General features: G+C 46.5%; 1 protein-coding gene across 1 annotated transcript; it reads left to right on the top strand.

Annotated features, from left to right (window-relative positions):
- Positions 1-450: 450 nt before the first annotated feature.
- On the top strand, positions 451-21,067 carry Ddx23 (DEAD-box helicase 23). Its single transcript, XM_038344021.2, has 17 exons — positions 451-583; positions 6,515-6,720; positions 8,925-9,035; positions 13,501-13,594; positions 13,875-13,940; positions 14,398-14,536; positions 14,867-15,000; positions 15,098-15,210; positions 15,434-15,577; positions 15,662-15,887; positions 16,191-16,336; positions 16,863-17,040; positions 17,810-18,052; positions 18,696-18,847; positions 19,019-19,127; positions 19,726-19,900; positions 20,224-21,067. Exons 2-17 carry the CDS (start codon positions 6,515-6,517, stop codon positions 20,445-20,447), a joined length of 2,460 nt encoding a protein of 819 aa, XP_038199949.1. The 5' UTR covers positions 451-583; the 3' UTR covers positions 20,448-21,067.
- Positions 21,068-21,404: the final 337 nt, after the last annotated feature.

The following is a 21,404-nucleotide window of genomic DNA, read 5'->3' as shown; positions in this document are numbered from 1 at the left end:
TGGGGTATTAAGGCATTCACCCTACTGGGGGTTCAAGGTTGCTAAAATACCTTCCTACGATCGGAGTACCGTGAAAACTGTACTACCTCAATATTAGGCTGCTCCAGTTAACTAAACTAATTCAGTTCACCCAACTCTAAAAGGGAGGCAATAATCTCTCTCACGATTTTTCATAAAGAATTTTTCAAAAGCAGTAAATTATTTGTTGCCGTAAAAATCCCCTCTCTGTAAGATGCCAGCTATGACTGAGATTAACTGCAGTGTCTACTAGAAGATTCCGGAGAGACTAAGCCACCGGAGAACCTTGCAGGTGGGAAGACAACACTTACTCTTTCTCCCACAGAAGCCGAACCTTCGGTGAACCACACTACCCAGAAGACCTTGCGGCCCGCCGGGCCCTCGCGCCGTGCATTCCGGGATTGGTAGTTTTGGAGCCCATTTGTCTGTTCGCGCAGTGCAGGCCCAGGGACTCGCCTTCCCGGCTACCTGCGCGGCCAGGGTGCTCCTCCGCGATCAGGAAACGCGAAAGATGGCGACTGCTTGGCGACGTTGAGGCCGCGTTAGGCGGTTCAGGCGCGGGGTGGTGAGTCTTGGGCAGTGGAGGCGGCTCCCACGAATTTGGAGAGTGGGCGAGAGCGGGGAGATAGCTGTGGCCTCCGCTTCTGGGACCGGATGGGGAAGAACGCCTCAGGGAAGAGGCACGAGCCCGGGAAGCTCTGGCGGGCAGGAGTCAAGGGGCGCGGGCCCCGGGAACAGTGGTGGCTGCCTGGGGCACAGGCCACCCCCAGGACGATGTTATGAGCCCAGACTTTGGTCCATGGACATTGCGCTTGCTATACCTCCGTCTGACTTTATTCTTGTTCCCTTACTTCTGCCAGACTGGAACTCTGATGTACTTCAGAAACCGCTCAGTGCTTTCCCGCTTCGGTATCGCCAGTATTACTGCTTTTTGCTGGAAATTAGTTTTAACCCTCACCCACAGTTACACATCTTCAAATTCTACCCGTGCTTTAAAAAGCACAGGAGCCACTTCTTCCGTGGATCCTTCTATATCATCTTTACCAATGGAAAGAAACTGCTACTTGTCTGAGCGTTCTTCATCTTGGCGTGTCTCATACCTTCTGCTGCTTCCTGTGCTCAGAATTTTATTTTGTAACTTCCACAGGGCCTAGAACCGAATCTTGCATATAGTAGCTCTTGATGAACAATTAAATGAAAATAATTTGTCTTTGCCCTACAACAGTCCTGGGAAGCACAGCCAGGGTGTTCTGTAATCATTATTGCCTATATTTACATTTTTGGTTTTGCTGTCAGGGTCTCTTGTAGTTTAAGTTGGCCTTGAACTCAAATGCAGCTTAGTCTGTCCTGTCTTTGAACTTGCCTTTGCCTTTGAGTCCTGACTTCGCCTTCCTAGTGTTAAGATTACAGTTGTGGACTTAGCATTTCCCCATACACACACACACACACACACACACACACACACACACACGTATGTGTATATGTATGTATGTATATATGCGTGTGTGTGTGTGTGCATATATATATACATATACATATATATATATATATACATATATATATGGAGAGAGAAAAGCAATATTTTCAGGTGAGTGATGGTGGTGGCGCTCGCCTTTAATTCCAGCACTTGGGAGGCAGATGTAGGTGGATCTCTTGAGTTCGAGGCCAGCCTGGTCTACAGAGTGAGTTCCAGGACAGCCAGGGCTACATAGAGAAACTGTCTAGAAAAACCACACACACACATTTCTTTGTAGGTCACCTCAATAATTCTTCTCTAATGTAATCTTTGGCTGTTACCTACTCTGTTTAAGCTCTTCTAGTGTTCCCATTGAGATTAAGTTGAAATTCAGGTGCCTTTGCCCTGCCTGGCCCCTAACAGTTTATTTTGCTTTTTATTGTTGCAGTTCTCTTTCATGGGTTTGTATTCTTCCTCTTTCCTACCGTTGAAACAGCTGTGGTGAAGTCATCCCATACCTCCAAATCTTTGTTGACTCTTCTCTCTCTCTCTCTCTCTCTCTCTCTCTCTCTCTCGTTCGGTTTCTGCACTGTTACATTTTTACACCCTACCCCCATTGCCGCTGCTGTTTTTTTCCGGTATCTTCTTGGCACTTTTCAGTGTTAGAGTGTGCCAGAGCTGGACTGTGGATCTCCCCTTCTGCTTTTTCTTTACCCTGCTGCATGCTTAGATGACATTAAGACACAGTGACCTAGCAGCTGTCTCTGTAGTGGTGACTCGTATTTTTGTCTTTCCATGTCTCTCTGTGGTTCCTTTACTGATATCTCACAAACTGGCAAAAATAGCTCTTTTGTTCTGTTCCTTCCCTAGTCTTCTCTGGTTGGTTCACTAATGGCAACAAAAAACAGTAGGTTGCTCAAACCATATATTTAGGAAATGTCTTCTCACTATCTCACCCCTCCCCAAACTTTGACAGTAATATATTTATTTTATCATCAAGCAGAGTTTGCAGAAGAAGTTGTTTGTGTTAATTGTGTGTGTGTGTGTTGTTGTGTGAGTGGTGAGTGCATATGTGTTGGGGTGAGGGTGGCAGGGAAGGACACTGGGTGTCCTTCTCCATCCCCTCATTCCCTTGAGACACGGTCTTCCATTGAACCTGGGATGACCTTCTGCCTCCACCTTTTGGTAGTTCTTTGGTTACAGGCATGTTTAACCATGCCTAGCTGTAACATGGAGACTGGGAATTTAAGCATGTACAGCAAACACTTTTACTGGCTGAGGTATTTCCCCAGCCCCAAGCGCTGTCTTTGTGTCTCCTCTTTCCCTTCTTTCTCTTGTCAACTCTGCTTCCAAAGTATGTCCATCTCTGTTTACATCCCTAGAGCAAGCCTCTTCAAGTTCAGTGTAGAATTTTCTGGAATAATTTTGACTCATGATTGGTTGGGTCTGGATGCTGATGGTCCCAGGATCCACTGTATGGATGCTGATGGTCCCAGGATCCACTGTATGGATGCTGATGGTCCCAGGATCCACTGTATGGATGCTGATGGTCCCAGGATCCACTGTATGGATGCTGATGGTCCCAGGACCCACTGCATTGCAGCAGCATTCTGAGTCGCTTGAGGAATTCTTAAGAGTATTGCGTTTTATACTCTGTTTAAAGCCACCCGAGTGTTCCCATTGGTTTTAAGTTATTGAAATCCAGTGCCTTTGCCCTGGTTTTCAGCGGTTTCATGATTTGACTTCCACTCACTGATCTTATTTTTTTTTTAATATATGTTTGGGTGCTTTGTGTTCATCTTTATCTGTGTACCACTTGAGTTTCTGGTGCCTGAGGAGGTCAAAACGGGTATTAGATTGCCTGGAGTTACAGGTGGTTGTGAGCCACCATGTGAATTCTGGGGACCAAACCCAGGACCTCTGGTAGAGCAACCAGTGCTTTTAACCACTGAGTCATCTCTCCAGCCCCATCTTATCTTTTGAAAAATCATTTGTGTATTTATTTTATTGTGTGGTGTAGAAGGAGTGTGTGCCACAGTGCCACACGTATAGGCCAGAGCATGTGGAAATCAGTTCTTGTTCTGTCCTGAAGGTCCCAGGGATCAAACTCGGTCAGGCTTGGCAGCAGGCACGTCTCCCTCCCCCCTCCCGAGCCATCTTGTGGATCTCACACTGACCTCATCTGGAATTAGCTTCCCTTTGGGTCAGTACCCACTTAGCTGCAGTCTCTTGAAAGTGTCAGCCATGTTACACTGTTGTGGCCCCCTGCAGTGGTGCTGTCTGTAGGCTGTTTTTCCTGATCTCTCCATGACTGTTTCTTCTATCATCAATCTCATTGTGAATGTCATGCTAAGAATTCTTCCCTGAATATTCTCTTGTTCATATTCTATCTCATATTACCTTGTTTTGTTATCTTTTTGGTGTTCATTCTGAGTGTTTGAAATAATGTGCTCCACTGTATGAACTCAGACTGTTTACTATCTCCTCTCTGGGACCCAGAACAGCTTCTGACACTAATGGGTGCTCAGTACAACTTGCTGAAAAAATGAGGCCAGGCACAGTGGAGTGCACTTCTAACCCAGCACTCGGGATTAAAAGCAGGCAGTTCTCTGTGAACTAGAGGCCGTCCTGATCTACATCGTGAATTCCAAGCCAGGACTACACAGAAAGGCCCTGCCCTAAAACAAAAACAATAACAACAACAAATCAATCAACCAAAAAAAGAATGAACAAGGACCAGGATGCTTTATAGAGAAAAGAACTCTCTCTATGGGTTGTTTTCTTAGGGCTGTAAGCAGGAGAGAGACACACTGGGAAATGCATGATGTACTGATTTGGATATTCCATCGTTTTTAGTCAATATGAGATAAAAATAGGTTGTCTTCACCTTTACAAAGAGCTGTTTGTTCATTTTGGTTTCTCATCCTTAACATTCCCTTCCTAAGCATATGGCAGTTCCTGGCTGGGGAAAGAGGATTCTAACAAAACGCTTAGGACACTGATACTCCAGCTGAGTCATTCGGGAATAAAATAAACTCCTAAGATAACGCGCCCACGTTGTAGGGATGCTGATGGAATCGAGGCAATTAACTCCTAGCTGAATTAGTTTTCTAGTCCGAGAACCATGCAGTGTGCTGTGCTGTGCTGTACAGTGTACCCCAGGTGGGGGTACTAGCAGGAGGGTAGACAGACAGCCACCACGCTGTGAGGGTCTGAGGAGAGAATGGCCAGCAGCACTTCTTTTTCCTTTTTTTTTCTTTCTTTTTTGGTTTTTCGCCAGGTGGTAGTGGCGCACACCTTTAATCCAAGGACTCAGGAGGCAGAGGCAGGCGGATCTCTGTGAGTTCAAGGCCAGCCTGGTCTACAAGAGCTAGTTCCAGGACAGGCTCCAAAGCCACAGAGAAACCCTATCTCAAAAACAACAAAAACAAAACAAAAGACGGGGTTTCTCTGTATAGCCTTTGCTGTCCTGGAACTTGCTCTGTAGGCCAGGCTGACCTCAAACCCACTGAAATCCACCTGCCTCTGTCTCCCTGAGTGCTGGGATTAAAGGTGTGTGCCACCACAGCCTGGCTTTTTTTGTTTGTTTGTTTTGTTTTTGTTTTTGTTTCTTGAGACAGGGTTTCTCTGTGTAACAGTCCTAGCTACATGTAGTCCTGGAACTAGCTTTTGTAGACAAGGCTGGCCTGGAACTCACAGAGATCCACCTGTCTCAGGCAACACTTCTATGACTTCTAGTTAGGATACTTTTTGTTACTTAATGTTCTATTTTGAAATAATTCCAGTTTCCTAGGAAGTTGGGAAAAAATGTTCTTAGAGTTCCTGTGTACCCTTCACCACATTTCCCATTGGTAACTAGAGCTGCTGCTGCTGCTTCCTCCTCTTCCTTCAGTGTGTGCAGGTGTGTGCGTTGGTCAGAGGTTGGCAGCAGGTATCATTATTATACTTTATTTAAAAATCTTTGACACTTCACATTTATTTTAGTGTGTGTGTGTGTGTGTGTGTGTGTAAAAGGTAGGTGCAGGGGAGGATTGAAAAGGGGAATGTGCATGCCATAGAGTGTGTGTGGAGGTCAGAGGACAACTTGCTAGGAGTTGGTTCTCTTTCCACCATATGGGTTCCAGGGATCAAACTCAGGTCGTCAGGCTTGGAGATGTGGCAGCAGGCAACCCCACTCCAGACCCCCACTGCCCCTACCCCCGTTCCCATCTATCTTGCTAGCCCAAGAAAATTTCTGATCATGGTGGGCTAGTGTATCTGATAGACACCTAGAAATAGAAATAAGTGGTGTTTACTAACTCTTCCTCTTCACAAACATATCCCAGACAGTAGCCCAGGCTGTCCTAGAACTCACTACTTAGCCTAGGCTGATCTTGAATTTGTGGTTATTCCTCCTGCATCAGCTTTTAAAGTGTTGGGATTGCAGGTATAAGCTAACACAATTGACTTCTAACACATCTTTTTAATAATAATTCTTTGTAGTTTAGTTACAAAACCATGGTATACTCATTGTCTGTATTTAGAAGTGAATATGCTCCCAGGTGTGGTGACCCCGAATCCTGGCACTTGGTAAACTGAAACAGGAAGACCAATCACCGCAGTTAAAGGCCAGCCTGTGCTGTAAAGTGAGACCCTGTCTCCACAAGCGAATAAGTGAATATATAAAAAGAAATCACAAGGAGACAATATAGTGTAATGAATAAGAATGGGCTTTTTTTGTTTGTTTTTCAAGACAAGGTTTCTTCTCTGTGTTGTCCTGGCTGTGCTGGAATTCACTCTGTAGATTAGACTGGCCTCAAACTAACAGAGATCCTCCTGCCTCTGCCTCCTGAGTGCTGGTATTAAAGGCATGTGCCACCCCTCCCAGCATAAGAATGGGCTTTTCAAGTCAGCCTACTAGGTCTTTGCTATCTAGAATTTGTGTTACCTCGAGCAATTAGTATATGTACCTATGCCTCAGTTTCTCATCTATGAAGTAGGTATACTAATGTTTTGAGATTACTGAACTGTGCGTAGTAAGTACTTGTCTTTCCCACACAGATGGCAGGAGAACTGGTTGACAAAAAGGACCGAGACGCATCACCCAAGGAGGAAAGGAAGCGATCACGGACTCCTGATAGAGAGCGAGATAGAGACCGGGACCGGAAGTCCTCCCCATCTAAAGATAGAAAGCGGCATCGGTCACGGGATAGGCGGCGAGGAGGTAGCCGCTCTCGCTCTCGGTCCCGCTCCAAGTCTACAGAGAGGTAAAGTGACTTTGCATGTCTTTCACACAGGAAGAGGGAGAACATTGATGCCTCCAGCATTAAGCAACCGCTTTTCCTATACGAGCTCACCCTTGTCCCAGGTGGACCTGCAAGTACTCTCAGCTTTCTCTTTCCTTTTCCCTTTGGTTTTCTGAAGTGTGATGTCACTATGTAGTCCAGATGGACCAAATGTAGGGTGTTCCTCTGCCCCAGACACCCAGCTGAGTGACAGTTCCGCAAGGTTAAAAGTGAGCTTACAAGGTAAAGATCCAGATGGTGAGGAAGACAGCTCAGCTGTTCTCACAGTTCCTGATGTGCTTGCACTAAGTAGCCCTGCGGCAGAGCTCTGGGAGACCTGAGGATGAGGAGCCGGGCGCTGTTGGTGCAGGCCCAGTCTGGGTGAAGTCTGGCTGTGCAGCATGAGGACCTGGGTGGGGGCCCTGAGCACACATGTAAGAGGCCACGTGTGGGAGCATGCACGTGTGATGCCTGCTGTAGCAGGGGCCAGCCTAGCCAGTCGGTAAGCTCCAGGTTCAGGGAGGGATCCTGGTTTTTTAAGAAAAGAAAAAAGAAAAGAAAAAGATGAGGGAGATGTCTCAGTGGCTAAGGACCTGGCTACTCTTCCAGAGGACCCAGGTTCTATGTCTGGGATTCCTAACCCACATGGTGGCTCACAACTGTCTGTAACTCTGGTACAAGGGGATCTGATCTCCTCTTCTGGCCTCCTTGGGCAACAGGCACACATGTGGCACATGAACATCCATGCATGAAAACACATAAATAAAATAACTTTCTTTTTAAAGTAGAAGGACTGGGGAGATGACTCAGTGTAAGCATCAGGGCCTGAGTTCAAATCCCCAGCACCAAAGTAAGAAGCTAGGGGTGCCTGTAATCTCTGGGACAGGCAGATGCCACCAGCTCACTGGTCAGTCAGCCTAGTCAAAATGACAGGATTCCAGTTCAGTCAGACTAGTAGTCAGGGTTCTCTGGAGTAACAAAACTTACAGAGTATACCTCCTTATGTGTAGAAAAAGGGGGTTTATTAGAATGACTTACAGATTGTGGTTCAGCTAATCCAACAGTGGCTGGCTGTGAATGGAAAGTCCGAGAATCCAGTAGTTCTCAGTCCACAGGGGTGTATGTCACAGCTGGTCTTGAGTATACACTGGAATCCTGAAGAAGTAGGCTCTACCACCAGTGAAGGAAGGGACTTGTTAGCAAGGCAAGGGAAGCAAACAAAGAGCAAAAGTTTCCTTACATAGACTTCCAGCAGAAGGCGTGGCCCAGATTAGATCTTCCTACCTCAAAGACTTGGATTAGAAGTAGATCTTCTACTCCCTTGTAGTGATGGGAGCGGCAGGCCTGCTTTCATCCCGCCTGGCTCCCAGCTGCCTGGCTAGCTTAGCCCCAGAAATAACAACACACAAACTGTATTCATTTAAACACTGCCTGGCCCATTAGTTCCAGCCTCTTATTAGCTAATTCTCACATCTCTTGCTTTAACCCATATCTAATAATCTATGTAACACCACGAGTGGTGTCTTACCGGGAAAGATTCTAGTATATCCATCTTGGGCCGGAGCTTCATCGCATCTCACCGAGAAAGCAGAGGCATGGCGATTTATTAACTTCCCTTCCCAGCATTCTGTTCTGTCTACTCCGCCTACCTAAGGGCTAGCCAATCAAATGGGCCAGGCAGTTTCTTTATTAACCAATGAAATCAACTCAAACAGAAGACTCTTCCCATATCACTCCCTCACAGGTGTGCCCTTCATTTTTGGGTTTTAGTTCCAGATGTAGTCAGGTTGGCAACCAAGTATAGTCATCAGAGGGACCTTGTATAAGGCTGAAAGCTGTGGAGGAAGACATCTGATGTCCTGCATGCACATGCCTGGGCGTTTGCACCTGCACACCTCCATGCATTCACCATGCACACATAAACACACAGGTGACACAAATAAAATGGAGTGTGGTAGAAAACATTTGATGTCAGCTCCAGCCTGCACACATGTATACAAGGGTACATGTATCTACACCCCCATACACACCATACACACAGATCTTACTAGAATTTCCCTGAGAAATATGTTTTCCAGTTTATTAAACACTATTTTGAGGAGAAAGCATGGGAACCTTCTCAGGACCTCAATGAAGGAAGAAATTCTAGAAGTAGCAAGTGATTTCTTAAATTTTTTGTCTTCCAGAGAACGACGACACAAAGAACGAGAGCGAGATAAAGAACGGGATCGGATTAAGAAGGAGCGGGACAGAGACAAGGATGGACACAGGAGGGACAAGGACCGCAAAAGATCCAGGTAACACAGTGAGAGTGGGCTTTAGGCTATGCTGTGCTTCACCTTTGCTACTCTGTGGCTCAGCTTCATGGGATAAAGTAGATTCTATTGGTAGTTTCCACAGAATGTACTTCCTAAGAAGGTGTGTGTTATTTTCTATTTACTTATTTATATATTTAATTATTATTTATGTTCATTGGTGTGAGAGTCAGATGCCCTGGAACTGGAGTTACAGACAGTTGTGAGCTGCCATGTGGTTGCTGGGAATTGACCTCAGAACCTCTGGAAGAGCAGCCAGTGCTCTTAACCGCTGAGCCATCTCTCCAGCCCGATGTTTATATATTTAATTAGTGTCTTCTTACACGGCCCTAGGTGGCCTGTAAGTTCCTACCTACTAGGAACCAGGCTTGCCCTGAACTTGTTATCTAGTGATGGATAACCTTGAACTCTTGCTCCTCCTGCCTCTGCCTGTGTTGGAAGTGCAGCTGTGAGCCACTGTGCTCGGCTCAGCATATATCTTTTTTGGAAAGTAAAATGGCTCTTCCTTTAAGTGGTCTGTGACCTGTGGAAATGATTAACTACTCTCTTGACCCAGAAAACCCTACAAAACGAAGTAAATCAAGGAGTTCAAATCTTTTTTTTAAATATATATTTTTATGGTTTATTTAATGTGCATTGGTGTGAAGGTGTCAGATCCCCTGCAACTGGATCTTCAGACAGTTGTGAGCTGCCATGTGGGTGCTGGGAATTGAACCCAGGTCCTTTGGAAGAGCAGTCAGTGCTCTTAACCACTGAGCCATCTCTCCAGTCCCAGGAGTTCAAATCTTTATGTTTACTTTAAGCACACCTGTGTAATTGCCCATGCCATAAAGGGTATGCATATCTAAAAAGCCACCAGGGGGCTGGAGAGATGGCTCAGTGGTTAAGAGCTTTGCCTGCTCTTCCAAAGGTCCTGAGTTCAATTCCCAGCAACCACATGGTGGCTCACAACCATCTGTAATGAGGTCTGGCACCCTCTTCTGGCCTGCAGGCACACATGCAGTCAGAATATTGTATACAGCCGGGCGGTGGTGGCGCACGCCTTTAATCCCAGAGCACTCGGGAGGCAGAGGCAGGCGGATCTCTGTGAGTTCGAGACCAGCCTGGTCTACAAGAGCTAGTTCCAGGACAGGCTCCAAAGCCACAGAGAAACCCTGTCTCGAAAAACCAAAAAAAAAAAAAAAAAAAAGAATATTGTATACATAATAAATAAATATTTAAAAAAAAATAAAATAAAAAGCCACCAGGTATCTGACGGATGTCACTCTGAATTGCGCCGTCCCAGCAGTATAACGATGGAGTCCATAGGTTTACCAAGACAAACAGTGGAGCAGTGCTGAAACTCAGGCTTCTAGTCCCTGAACAGCAGGGAAATGGAGCTCTAAGGCGCGCTGGTGCCCTCCCAGAGTTCAAGGTTGGGTTAATTCATGTGAGCTTCCCTCAACATTAAAATGATTCTCATGGAATAGGAACAAACTGTTTCCCAAGCCAGAAGAAGAAAAAGCTAAACAAGAAGAAAAGAAGAAACTGAGGAAACAAAATCTTACAGCACAGGAATCATTTAGCATAAAATAAACACAAATAAAAGTAAACAAGAAAAAAAAAAGTAAAGTGGGGGTAGGCATGTTCAGTGGTAAGAGCATAAGGGCCTGAGTTCAGATCCCAGACCCAAAATGAAAGTCGGTGCTGCCAGGCAGTCGTAGAGCATGAGGAGGCAGAGACAGCCTGGCCTACAGAGCAACTTCTAGGACAGCAAGGGCTACTCAGAGAAGCCCTGTCTCAAAAAAACAAACCAAACAAAACAAAAAAAGGAGGAAAGAAAACAGAAAGAGGTTATAACATGATATTCTAGCTGTAAAGCTGAAAGATGGAAATTGGGGCTCTTCTTCCTGTGGCCTCTGTGCTCATATTGAACGCACATGCACCCACACCCCCCACCCCCCACAAAACGAAAAGCAGAAAGTAAAATAGTTAAGGTCACATTTTGATGATCAGAGTATTCTTGGAATTTATAAATTAATTTGAAAATCTTACCAATTACTCAAACATTCCTATAACTCTATTATACCATTCAATTGCTTATCTAGGCTACACAAATAAATTTAATAGAATATCTTTAAAAATTTTTAATTTGGGCTGGAGAGATGCCTCTGTAGTTAAGAGTACTCACTACTCTTGTAGAAGACCCAGGTTCAGTTCCCAGCACCCAAATCAGGTGATTCACAACTGCCTGTAGCTATACCTACAGCCCCTTAGGACCCAGTGCATCTGACCTCAGTGAGCACCTGCACTCACCTGCATACCCCCGCAGACACATGCACATAATTAAAGATAGAAATAGATTCTTAATTTTAAAAATTTAGATTTATTTATTTAGTGTGTGTGTGTGTGTGTGTGTGTGTGTGTGTGTATACACCGATGTATGCCTGGTATCCCCTGAAGTGAGAAGAGGGCATTGGATCCCTGGGACTGGAGTGAAGGATGGTTGTGAGCCACCACGTGGGTGCTGCAAAAGCTCTTGAGGGCAGGCAAGATGGTTCAGCGGGTTAAAGCACTTGCTGACCAACAATTCTGATGACCTGAGTTTGATCCCCAGGACTCTCAGAGTGAAAGGAGAGAACTGACTTCTACCAGTTGTCCTTGGACTTTGTACAAATGTGCAGGTGCACACGCACGCACATGTGTGTGCACACAAAATGTGGCAATAAAAAATTTAAATTAAAAAAGGGCCAGGCCTGGTGGTGTACACTTTTAATCCCAGCAGGAGGCAGAGGCAGGTGGATCTCTGTGAGTTTGAGGCCAGCCTGGTCTACAAATCGAGTTCCAGGAAGTACCGGGTGTGGTGGCACATGCCTTTAGTTCCAGCACTTGAGAGGCAGAGGAAGGCAGACCTCTGAGTTTGAGCTAGCCTGGTTTACAAAGCTAGTACCAGGCCAGCCAGAGCTACAAGAAAGCCTGCTTTTAAAAAAAAAAAAAAAAAAAAAGGGAAGAAGAAGAATTGAGTGAGAGAGGGATAGGTTCCCAGGAAGTAGTATAGGCTTCTCTATAGAATTCTTATCAGGTGTGGTGTGTAGCTTAAAGGGAAAAGACAGTGTTACAGAGACTGTAGGGTGCTTTTGTTCCTTAGAAAGTAACATATAGCAAGTGTGAGGGACCTGAAGATGGAAATAGTGCTCAGGGCAAGATGAGCCAAGGTGTAAGTAACTGTATCTCCCCAGCTGTGGGAGCCCAGCCATGTGTGCTCAATTCACTATTATAGTTGAAGGTATTTTTTTTTTTTCAATGTGCAACTAATGTTTGGGATTTTTGATTTTTTTTTTTTTCTCAAGCCAGGGTTTCTCTGTGTAGCCCTGGCTGTCCTGGAACTTACTTTGTAGACCAGACTGGCCTTGAACTCAGAGATCCACCTGCCTTTGCTTCCCAAGCACTGGGATTAAAGACATGCACCACCATCGCCATGCTGGTTTTGTTGTTGTTGTTATTTTTTATGTTGGGTCTCACTTGGTAGCCAGGGTGATCTCAGACTTTTCTCAGTCCTCCTGCCTGTCACCTTGAGTGCTAAATTAAAGAGATGAGCCATTGCACCTGTCTAAAATCTAAAAGGTTTTTTCTTAAATTTAAAAAAAATTATTTCTTTTATAGTTTGAGATTATACTATGATTATATCATCTTTCCTCTCTCTAAACCCTTCCATATAACCTCCTTTTTCACTTTCAAATACGTGACCTCATGCTCCATTTTCATGTAATTGTCGTTACATATGTGTATGTATGTGTATTCCAAAATACATAAGTACATCTGCTCATCACAAGTAATGTTACTTGTGTGTATGTTTTCAGGGCTGGTCATTTGGTATTGGAGAAACAATTGGTGTGTTCTTTCCTGGAGAACACTATTCTCTTGATCTCAGCATTCCTGAATTGCCTGTAGCTCTTTGTGTAACGTTGAGGCCAGGCTTCCCATCCATGTTAGCATGTCTATTGTCCTTGTTCAGCTCACATGACACAGTCATGTTGGTGAGACTTCATGGGTGTGACTAATTTTCTAGGACAAAGTCTCCCTGTGTGGTTTTGACTGTCTTGAAACTGTGTAGACCAGGCTGGCCTCAAACTCTCAGAGATCCACCTGCCTCTGCCTCCTGAGTGCTGGGATTAAAGGCGTGCACCCCCTACCCTGACTGGTTTAGAACTTCTGATGACAGTGATGAAGGTCCACTTTCCTGAAGGGCTTAGTCAGGAGATCAGGGAAAGTGGGGACAAGATAAGGCATAATTAGGTTTTAGAGCAGGCAGGGAACTGGGCCCTGCTTAAGAGAGCATTAGGACTTGAGGATGACTATGGGCCAGTCTTAGTAATAGGAAAACATCTGTACTCTTTTGGGGGCTCAGCCTAAATCTCATTCATAGGCTAGGGTGCGAGAGCTATGACCTTTCTCTTTTTCGTTAAAGCCTGTCTCCTGGTCGAGGAAAAGATTTCAAATCTCGGAAAGACAGAGACTCTAAGAAGGGTGATGAGGATGAACATGGCGACAGGAAGCCTAAGGTAAAGGAGACTTGTGAGTCTTGTCTTCAGCTCAAGGGAGAGAATCGGTTTTTTTTGTTTTTTTTGTTTTTTTTTGTTTTTTTTTGTTTTTTTTTTTTCGAAACAGGGTTTCTCTGTAGTTCTGCTGTTCTGGAACTCATTCTGTAGACCAGGCTGACCTTGAACTCACAGAGATCCTCCTGCTTCTGCCTCTGGGTATGGATGGGTACAGGTGTTTGCCATCACCACCCAGCCAAGGGAGAGAATGTTTATGAGCCAAGTCCCCATGTTTTGTGTTTAGATCCAGCCACTGTCCCTGGAGGAACTTCTCGCCAAGAAAAAGGCTGAGGAAGAAGCTGAAGCTAAGGTAGGAATTTGGGGTCTGTATTAATGTGTTCCACCTGCCATAACAGCACCACAGACTGGGCAGCTTCAGTGTCAGCGCTGGGTGGTAGAAGTCTCAGCTGCAGTGGCAGTAGTGCTTCTGAGGCCCGTGTTCCTAGATGTGGATGCCTCTTCTGTCCTAAGAGTCCTCTCTTTGGTGCTCGTCTCCCCAGAGGTTTTTCCTCTGATGTTCTCTCATGAACACAAGGCCTTACTTAGTGTGCTAGACAACTAAGTTGCCATGGCCCCCAACTATCTGCAGCCCCCTTCATGCTTTTTATTATGAGGGAAAGCTTTAGCCCATAGCAGAGTCCTAGGCCATTTTTATCAGAATAGTTAATGTCTGAGCAAGTTTCCAGGGGCTTCCTTGGGTCTCTGTAGCAGTGATGTAGTTGTTCCTGCCCCAGGCTCTCTGATACTCATTCCCATCTGTCTTGAAGCCCAAATTCCTCTCCAAAGCAGAGCGGGAAGCTGAAGCTTTGAAGCGGCGGCAGCAGGAAGTAGAAGAGCGCCAGAAGATGCTGGAAGAAGAGAGGAAGAAAAGGAAACAGTTCCAGGATTTGGGCAGGAAGATGCTAGGTTTGTTTTCTATCCTGCACAGGAAGGATGGGCTGAAATTATGGAGAAGTAGAAAGTTGGACTGGAGCTGTAGCTCAGTGGTGCAATAGTTGCCTACTCTATGTAAGGCCCTGGGTTTGACCCCCAACCATTGCAAGAAAGAAAGGGGAGGGTGGAGGATAGGAACTTGTTTCAGAATTTGGAAAAGGAAAAAAGTGGTGAAAGTTATGGACTGTCTATTAGATCTCCTTGTCTGACGTGTATCCACTCATTTTCCTCATATGTACTGGATTCCTTCCAGGACCTCTTCCCACTGAGCTCTTTTGTAGCTTTTCCTTCTTTGATCTGCAGAAGATCCTCAGGAGCGGGAGCGGCGGGAACGGAGAGAGAGGATGGAGCGGGAGACCAATGGGAACGAGGATGAGGAAGGGCGCCAGAAGATCCGGGAAGAAAAGGATAAGAGCAAGGAGCTGCACGCTATTAAGGTGCTAGCTAGGCCCTCACAAACAGGCGTTAGTTATCTGCTCTGGTCTTGGGCCTGGGCCTTGGGACTGACCGGCTTTGTGTTCTCTTCTTGAGTAGGAGCGTTATCTGGGTGGCATCAAAAAACGGCGCCGAACAAGGCATCTCAATGACCGAAAGTTTGTCTTTGAGTGGGATGCATCTGAAGACACTTCCATTGACTACAACCCCCTGTGAGTAGCTCTGTGCCCACCAGCTGGGTCTTGGACACTAAATGGTCCTAGAAAGAGCTGATGACAGGAAAGCGAAGTGGGCGAGGAAGAGGAGATTGATAGACTAGCGTTCACCCCGCCTTCTGAGCACAGCAAGGTGCTGGCTGGAGTGGAGACCTGGTGCATGTTGGCAATCTGCCCTTGCCTCCTATAGCTACCTTTCTACCTTATCTCTCCATCCCAGGTACAAAGAACGGCACCAGGTGCAGTTGTTGGGGCGAGGCTTCATTGCAGGCATTGACCTAAAGCAGCAGAAACGAGAACAGTCACGTTTCTATGGAGACCTGATGGAAAAGAGGCGAACCCTGGAAGAAAAGGAGCAAGAGGAGTGAGTAATTGGGTGTAGGGTGATTGGATGGAGCCCAGACTCTACAGAAAGGACTGTATTAATCTTCCTCGTGTCTCTCTTCAGGGCAAGACTCCGTAAACTTCGTAAGAAGGAAGCCAAGCAACGCTGGGATGATCGCCATTGGTCCCAGAAGAAGTTAGATGAGATGACAGACAGAGACTGGAGGATCTTCCGTGAAGACTATAGCATCACCACCAAAGGTGGCAAGATCCCCAATCCCATCCGGTCCTGGAAAGATTCGTCTCTGCCCCCGCATATCTTGGAAGTCATTGATAAGTGTGGCTACAAGGTAAAGGAGCAGATTGGCTTAGGAGATCTGCTGCTTTCCCTGTTACATTCTAATACTATAAATGTAGTTGGGACTGGAGAATTTGTTCCTTCCCTATCTAGTGTCTTGTCTGTCCCTGGGCACCAGACAAACCATGCGGTCACTCTCCTGTGGGAGTGTGGGCCTTTAGGGATTGTGTTTCCTCTTGCATCCCCTTTCCCTTTGTGTCTCAGGTACATGGTAGTAGCATGTGTGCCCACTGTATTAGCACTATTCCAGGTCATGTGATTCTCTACCCATTGCTTTTGTTCTGGGTCACTGTAGGAGCCAACACCTATCCAGCGTCAGGCCATTCCTATTGGGCTACAGAATCGTGACATCATTGGTGTGGCTGAGACCGGCAGTGGCAAGACAGCAGCCTTCCTTATCCCATTACTGGTCTGGATCACCACACTTCCCAAGATTGACAGGTATGGTCAGCTATTACCAGTTGGGCAGATTTGGTGAGTAGAAAAGATGAGGCAAACAAGAGGGGCTTTGTTTGTTGTTTGTTGAGAAAGAACTGGATTCCCTTTGTAGAGGATGATCTTAACTGATCTTCCTGCCTTCACTCCTCACCTAGTGCTGATATTACATGTGAACCACCCACCATGTTTTGTGCAGTTCTGGGGATTAAACCTAGAACGTCATATATGTTATGCAAAGGTTCTACCTCTGATACCTTCAGCATGTCTCCCCCTCCCCAAACTGCTACCTTTAATTTTTAAATATTTTTAGTCAGAGGCTCTTTAATCTGGGTTGGATACTAGGAAATAAGTAGATCTTATCAAAGAGCAAGGATTGCTCCTTGGAGAACTTGGTTATCTTGTAGTCTGGTTTTTGCAGTGGAACCTGCCCATTCCCATAGCTGCCCTGAAGAGTGACTTTGTCTTGCTCCTACTTGTGGTTGGACGAGACCAAAGCTTATGAAACTGTGGGATACTCCATTTACCACAGGATCGAAGAGTCAGACCAGGGCCCTTACGCCATTATTCTGGCTCCTACCCGTGAGTTGGCTCAGCAGATTGAGGAAGAAACCATCAAATTTGGAAAGCCACTAGGTATCCGCACAGTGGCTGTCATTGGTGGCATCTCCAGAGAAGACCAAGGCTTCAGGCTACGCATGGGTTGTGAGGTTTGTTTTTCAAATGAGCATTAATTAATTCTAGTGACAATGAAGTAAAACACGCCCCTGGCAAGGCCGAAGCATGCAAGGCAGCCCGTTTATGCTGGGTCTCATGGTCTGAGTTGATGAGGACGACTGACCAGGTCTCTTCCTCACAGAGCAGGTTCCACTGAGATACAAACTCAGATCCCTGGATTCAGAGTCCACAGTGTTAACCATTTCACCACAGGAGCTGGTGCAATTAATTATAGTAATATATACTAACTAGTAATGCTAATAATTAATGGTCATCACAACAGCCATATGAGAGTGGGTAGTGATATAGATTATACACTGTTTTATAGATGAAGACGAGGTTAATAACTTGTCTGCAGTCACACGTGGCTGTCAGTGGGCCTGTGTTCTTATTACTCTTTTAAAACCATAGATGAAGAGATCCTTTAAGGAGTCTGCTAAGAGAGTGGTTCTTGTGTAGACTTCTCAGTGTGATCCCTCCGTGTGGTATTAGCCTTTTCTCCATCTAAGGAAGAACCTCTTGCTTATGCCACCTGTCTGACCCTGACCTCACTCAGAAACCCCATTCATTCCTGAAGGGAATGGAAGGTAGCAGATATTTCATGTCAGTTCTCAGGAACCCTAAGTACCAAATCTGACTGGAGGTTGGAGTTCAAGTTCTTAGCACTGAAGGTCTGTTGCTAAGTGGGTGGATAATTCACAGCAGAAAGAAAAGAAGGAATTTGCCTGCTAAGGCCGTGTTTGATTACACCGTATCGCCCAGATTGTGATCGCCACCCCAGGACGTCTCATCGATGTGCTGGAGAACCGCTACCTGGTGCTGAGCCGCTGTACCTATGTGGTTCTGGATGAAGCAGACAGGATGATTGACATGGGCTTTGAGCCAGATGTGCAAAAGATCCTGGAACACATGCCTGTCAGCAACCAGAAACCCGACACAGATGAGGCTGAGGACCCAGAGAAGATGCTGGCCAACTTTGAGTCAGGAAAACATAAATACCGCCAAGTAAGGAAACTTCCTTGGGAGAAGTGGGGCCAGTTCCCAAGTCTTTATACTCATCTTGCCTAGTGTGGGCCCAGTCCACATGCTTCCAGCATGCTAGTGGTGCCTGTGTACAGTCCTCTGTGGGCCCAGTGCACATGCTTCCAGCATGCTAGTGGTGCCTGTGTACAGTCCTCTGTGAGCCCAGTGCACAAGTCCAAAGGGTGGAACTGTTTAGATTAGCCTGGAAAACTGTTCCTAGAGAACCATGTTATGTAGAAAAGAAAAAAATAGTGCCAGACATAGTGGCTCACACCTAAAATCTCAGCATTCAGGAGGCAGAGGCAGAAAGATTGCCCAAGGTTGAGGCTAGCTTGTCGTACATGTGAATTCCAGATCAGTCATATCTACATATCAAGATCTTGTCTCAAAAAAGCTAAACAAAAGTAAGGAATCACAATGCTATCTGGATCACAGGTTGTAGTAAATGCTTCTGGTCCTTCTTGCCATAGATAAAAAGTAAAGATCATTGTTTCCCAGGGTGACAAGTATCAGATTTATAGCAGGTCTCATTTAATGTCTTTAGCCTGAGATGTGCTGTTTGTGGTGGCAGCAGGGTATGTAGTTCCATCTGCCTGGGCCCAGGGCTGAACCTCCTGTTTTATAGACAGTCATGTTCACGGCTACTATGCCCCCGGCGGTGGAGCGTCTAGCCAGGAGCTATCTTCGGAGACCTGCCGTGGTGTACATCGGCTCTGCAGGCAAGCCCCACGAGCGAGTGGAACAGAAGGTCTTCCTCATGTCAGAGTCAGAGAAGAGGTAGGGCCAGCTGAGCTGGGGCACCTGGGTGGAGAGGGCTTTTGTTTGACAGTTCCTTTCATTGTGGGGTGGCTGCTTCACTGTTGAAGGACCCTGAAGTTTGTTCATTGTTGGCGTTGAGTGTTTCACTAGGTCGGGAGTACTGTGTATCTCATTTTCCTTTTCCCCCAGGAAAAAGCTGCTGGCAATTTTGGAACAAGGTTTTGATCCACCCATCATCATTTTTGTCAACCAGAAGAAGGGTTGTGATGTGTTGGCCAAGTCTCTTGAGAAGATGGGGGTATGTCTGGCAGGCAGAGCAAAGACTAACCTTGGTGCTGCTGCTCTCTGACACTAGGGACAGGGTGGGCAGTGTCAGCTCTCCTCACTGTTTAATCTCTGCAGCATCTAACGAAGCAGAGCCAAAAGAAAAGTGTGGCTTGAGGAAAGAAGGAAGTAACTGATGGGTTACTCAGTTCCAATCACAGCAGCCAGAGCCCCTATGGATCTCCATGTAATGGGGTGGGGCCAGAGAGACACACCCTGGCCGAGTGTGGGGCTGTTGGAGAGGGGTCTGTACTGTCTGAGATGGTGTAGTGACGGGAGGAGGTGCTGACGGCCCTTGAACTGCTAGTAAGGCAGAGGGTGTCCTCAGCACTCAGCTCTTGACATTCTTAACTTTCCTACTCCCTGTTTCCGTGCTGACTCTCCTTCAGCTCTCACCTCAGCAGGTTGCTCTGCCCCGCCTCCCCCAGCACTCCTCACTTCCTTCACTTTCTGCTCTAGCTCACCTGCTTTCCTCATTTCCCTTCAACTCCTTTCCTTGCTTCCTTGCTCTCTCCTACCTTCTGCTCCCCCAGTCCTCATTCCCACTCCCTTTTTCTTCTGTCTTCCAACAGTACAATGCCTGTACATTGCATGGTGGAAAAGGCCAGGAGCAGCGAGAATTTGCATTGTCCAACCTCAAGGCTGGAGCCAAGGATATTTTGGTGGCTACAGATGTGGCTGGTCGTGGTATTGATATTCAAGATGTGTCTATGGTTGTCAACTATGATATGGCCAAAAATATTGAAGGTGAGTGCCAGCGAAGGTGGCTTCAGTTCAGGGTAAGGAGAGACCACTTGTATCTTCCCTCTCAGAGTTAGGGTGCTCTGAAAAACTGTTCTAGTCTGGACGGTGTGGCCCCAGTGTCTAGGATGACACTTCATGGGGGCTGGTTGACCCTTAGTGTTGCCACGTGACGAGCCCACAGTGGGAGACAGGCAGAGAGGCGAATACTGTGGGTTCACCAGATGTCAACAGCAGGAGCTAAATTGCTTGCCTATGGAGGTTGGGTGGGGTAGAGTAGCCATCAGGATATCTGTCTTGGTCTGGAGTGACATCCTTCTGCTCTGCAGATTACATTCACCGAATTGGCCGCACAGGAAGAGCAGGCAAGAGTGGTGTAGCCATTACCTTCCTCACCAAAGAGGACTCAGCTGTGTTCTATGAACTGAAGCAGGCTATCCTAGAGAGCCCGGTGTCGTCCTGCCCTCCAGAGCTAGCAAACCACCCCGATGCCCAGCACAAGCCAGGCACCATCCTCACCAAGAAGCGCAGGGAAGAGACCATCTTTGCTTGACACAACATTTGATTGGATTGATAAACGTGCTCCGAAGCGGGTGCCTGTCCTATTAACCCTCACATCCCTCTTTCTGGGCTCTCATTCTTGGGTATGGGGTTTAGGAAACAATCAGATTCCCTGGTCCGGAGCCTGTGAGGTGAGCTCCATAGGGACAGGAAGATGTTGTAGGAAGATGGAGGAGCATATTACGTCAGCTTTCGTCCAGCTCTGCCCCTTGCAGCCTTGTTGCTGTCCTGGTTACAGGGCAGCTGCCTAGCACTGTCCCCCAGCCTGAACAAACACCTGGCCACCTGGAGGTGACTTCCTTCAGCACATGTGTGACTGTACTACAGTACGTTGTTGCCCTACTGACCCAGGGGATCTGGCATCATGAGGATTGTGGACCTTGGACTCTCTGTCACCCTGACAACAGGTTGAGAGCCTTTAGAGCTGTGCACAGCCCTGTGCCACAGGGTGCTGTGCACTCTAGGCATCTGCCCCACCACCCGGGAATCTTTTAGATATGGGGACTGGGTGAGCTGACTGTGTCCATCATTAAGTCACTGAGTGAAATTTCTGTTTTCTATTCTCTGAGAAGATAAGTTTATATGTTCTGAGAATAAATACATGACTATTAAGATTGTCTCTAGGTTTGGCTAAACTTCCTCTCTGGGAACCACAGAAGTCAGCAAGAACAGCATTGGCTGAACATGGGTTAGCTGAGAAAATGAGAAACAGCCACACTAAAAGAAAGGCCTAGTTTCTCAGCTGGTACATTTATCTGTAGGTGACACTGGAGGGGAGATGGGAGAGCATGGCAGCAGGATTGCAGTGTCTCTTCTCTGTTTGAGTAACTTGGGCTTTGCACAGGATGAGAAAGGAAGCAGCTAGACTCTGCTTCAGCCCCCACGTGCCTGATCGGGCTTCCCCTGCTCCTGGTAGGAGTCAGCACTGGAGTTAGGTCTGACGAGGACC

Source organism: Arvicola amphibius, chromosome 9, assembly GCF_903992535.2.
Source record: "Arvicola amphibius chromosome 9, mArvAmp1.2, whole genome shotgun sequence".
Classification (NCBI taxonomy): Eukaryota; Metazoa; Chordata; class Mammalia; order Rodentia; family Cricetidae; genus Arvicola; species Arvicola amphibius.
Note: the sequence above shows the minus strand (reverse complement) of the source record. Positions and strands in the feature narration are given on the sequence as shown.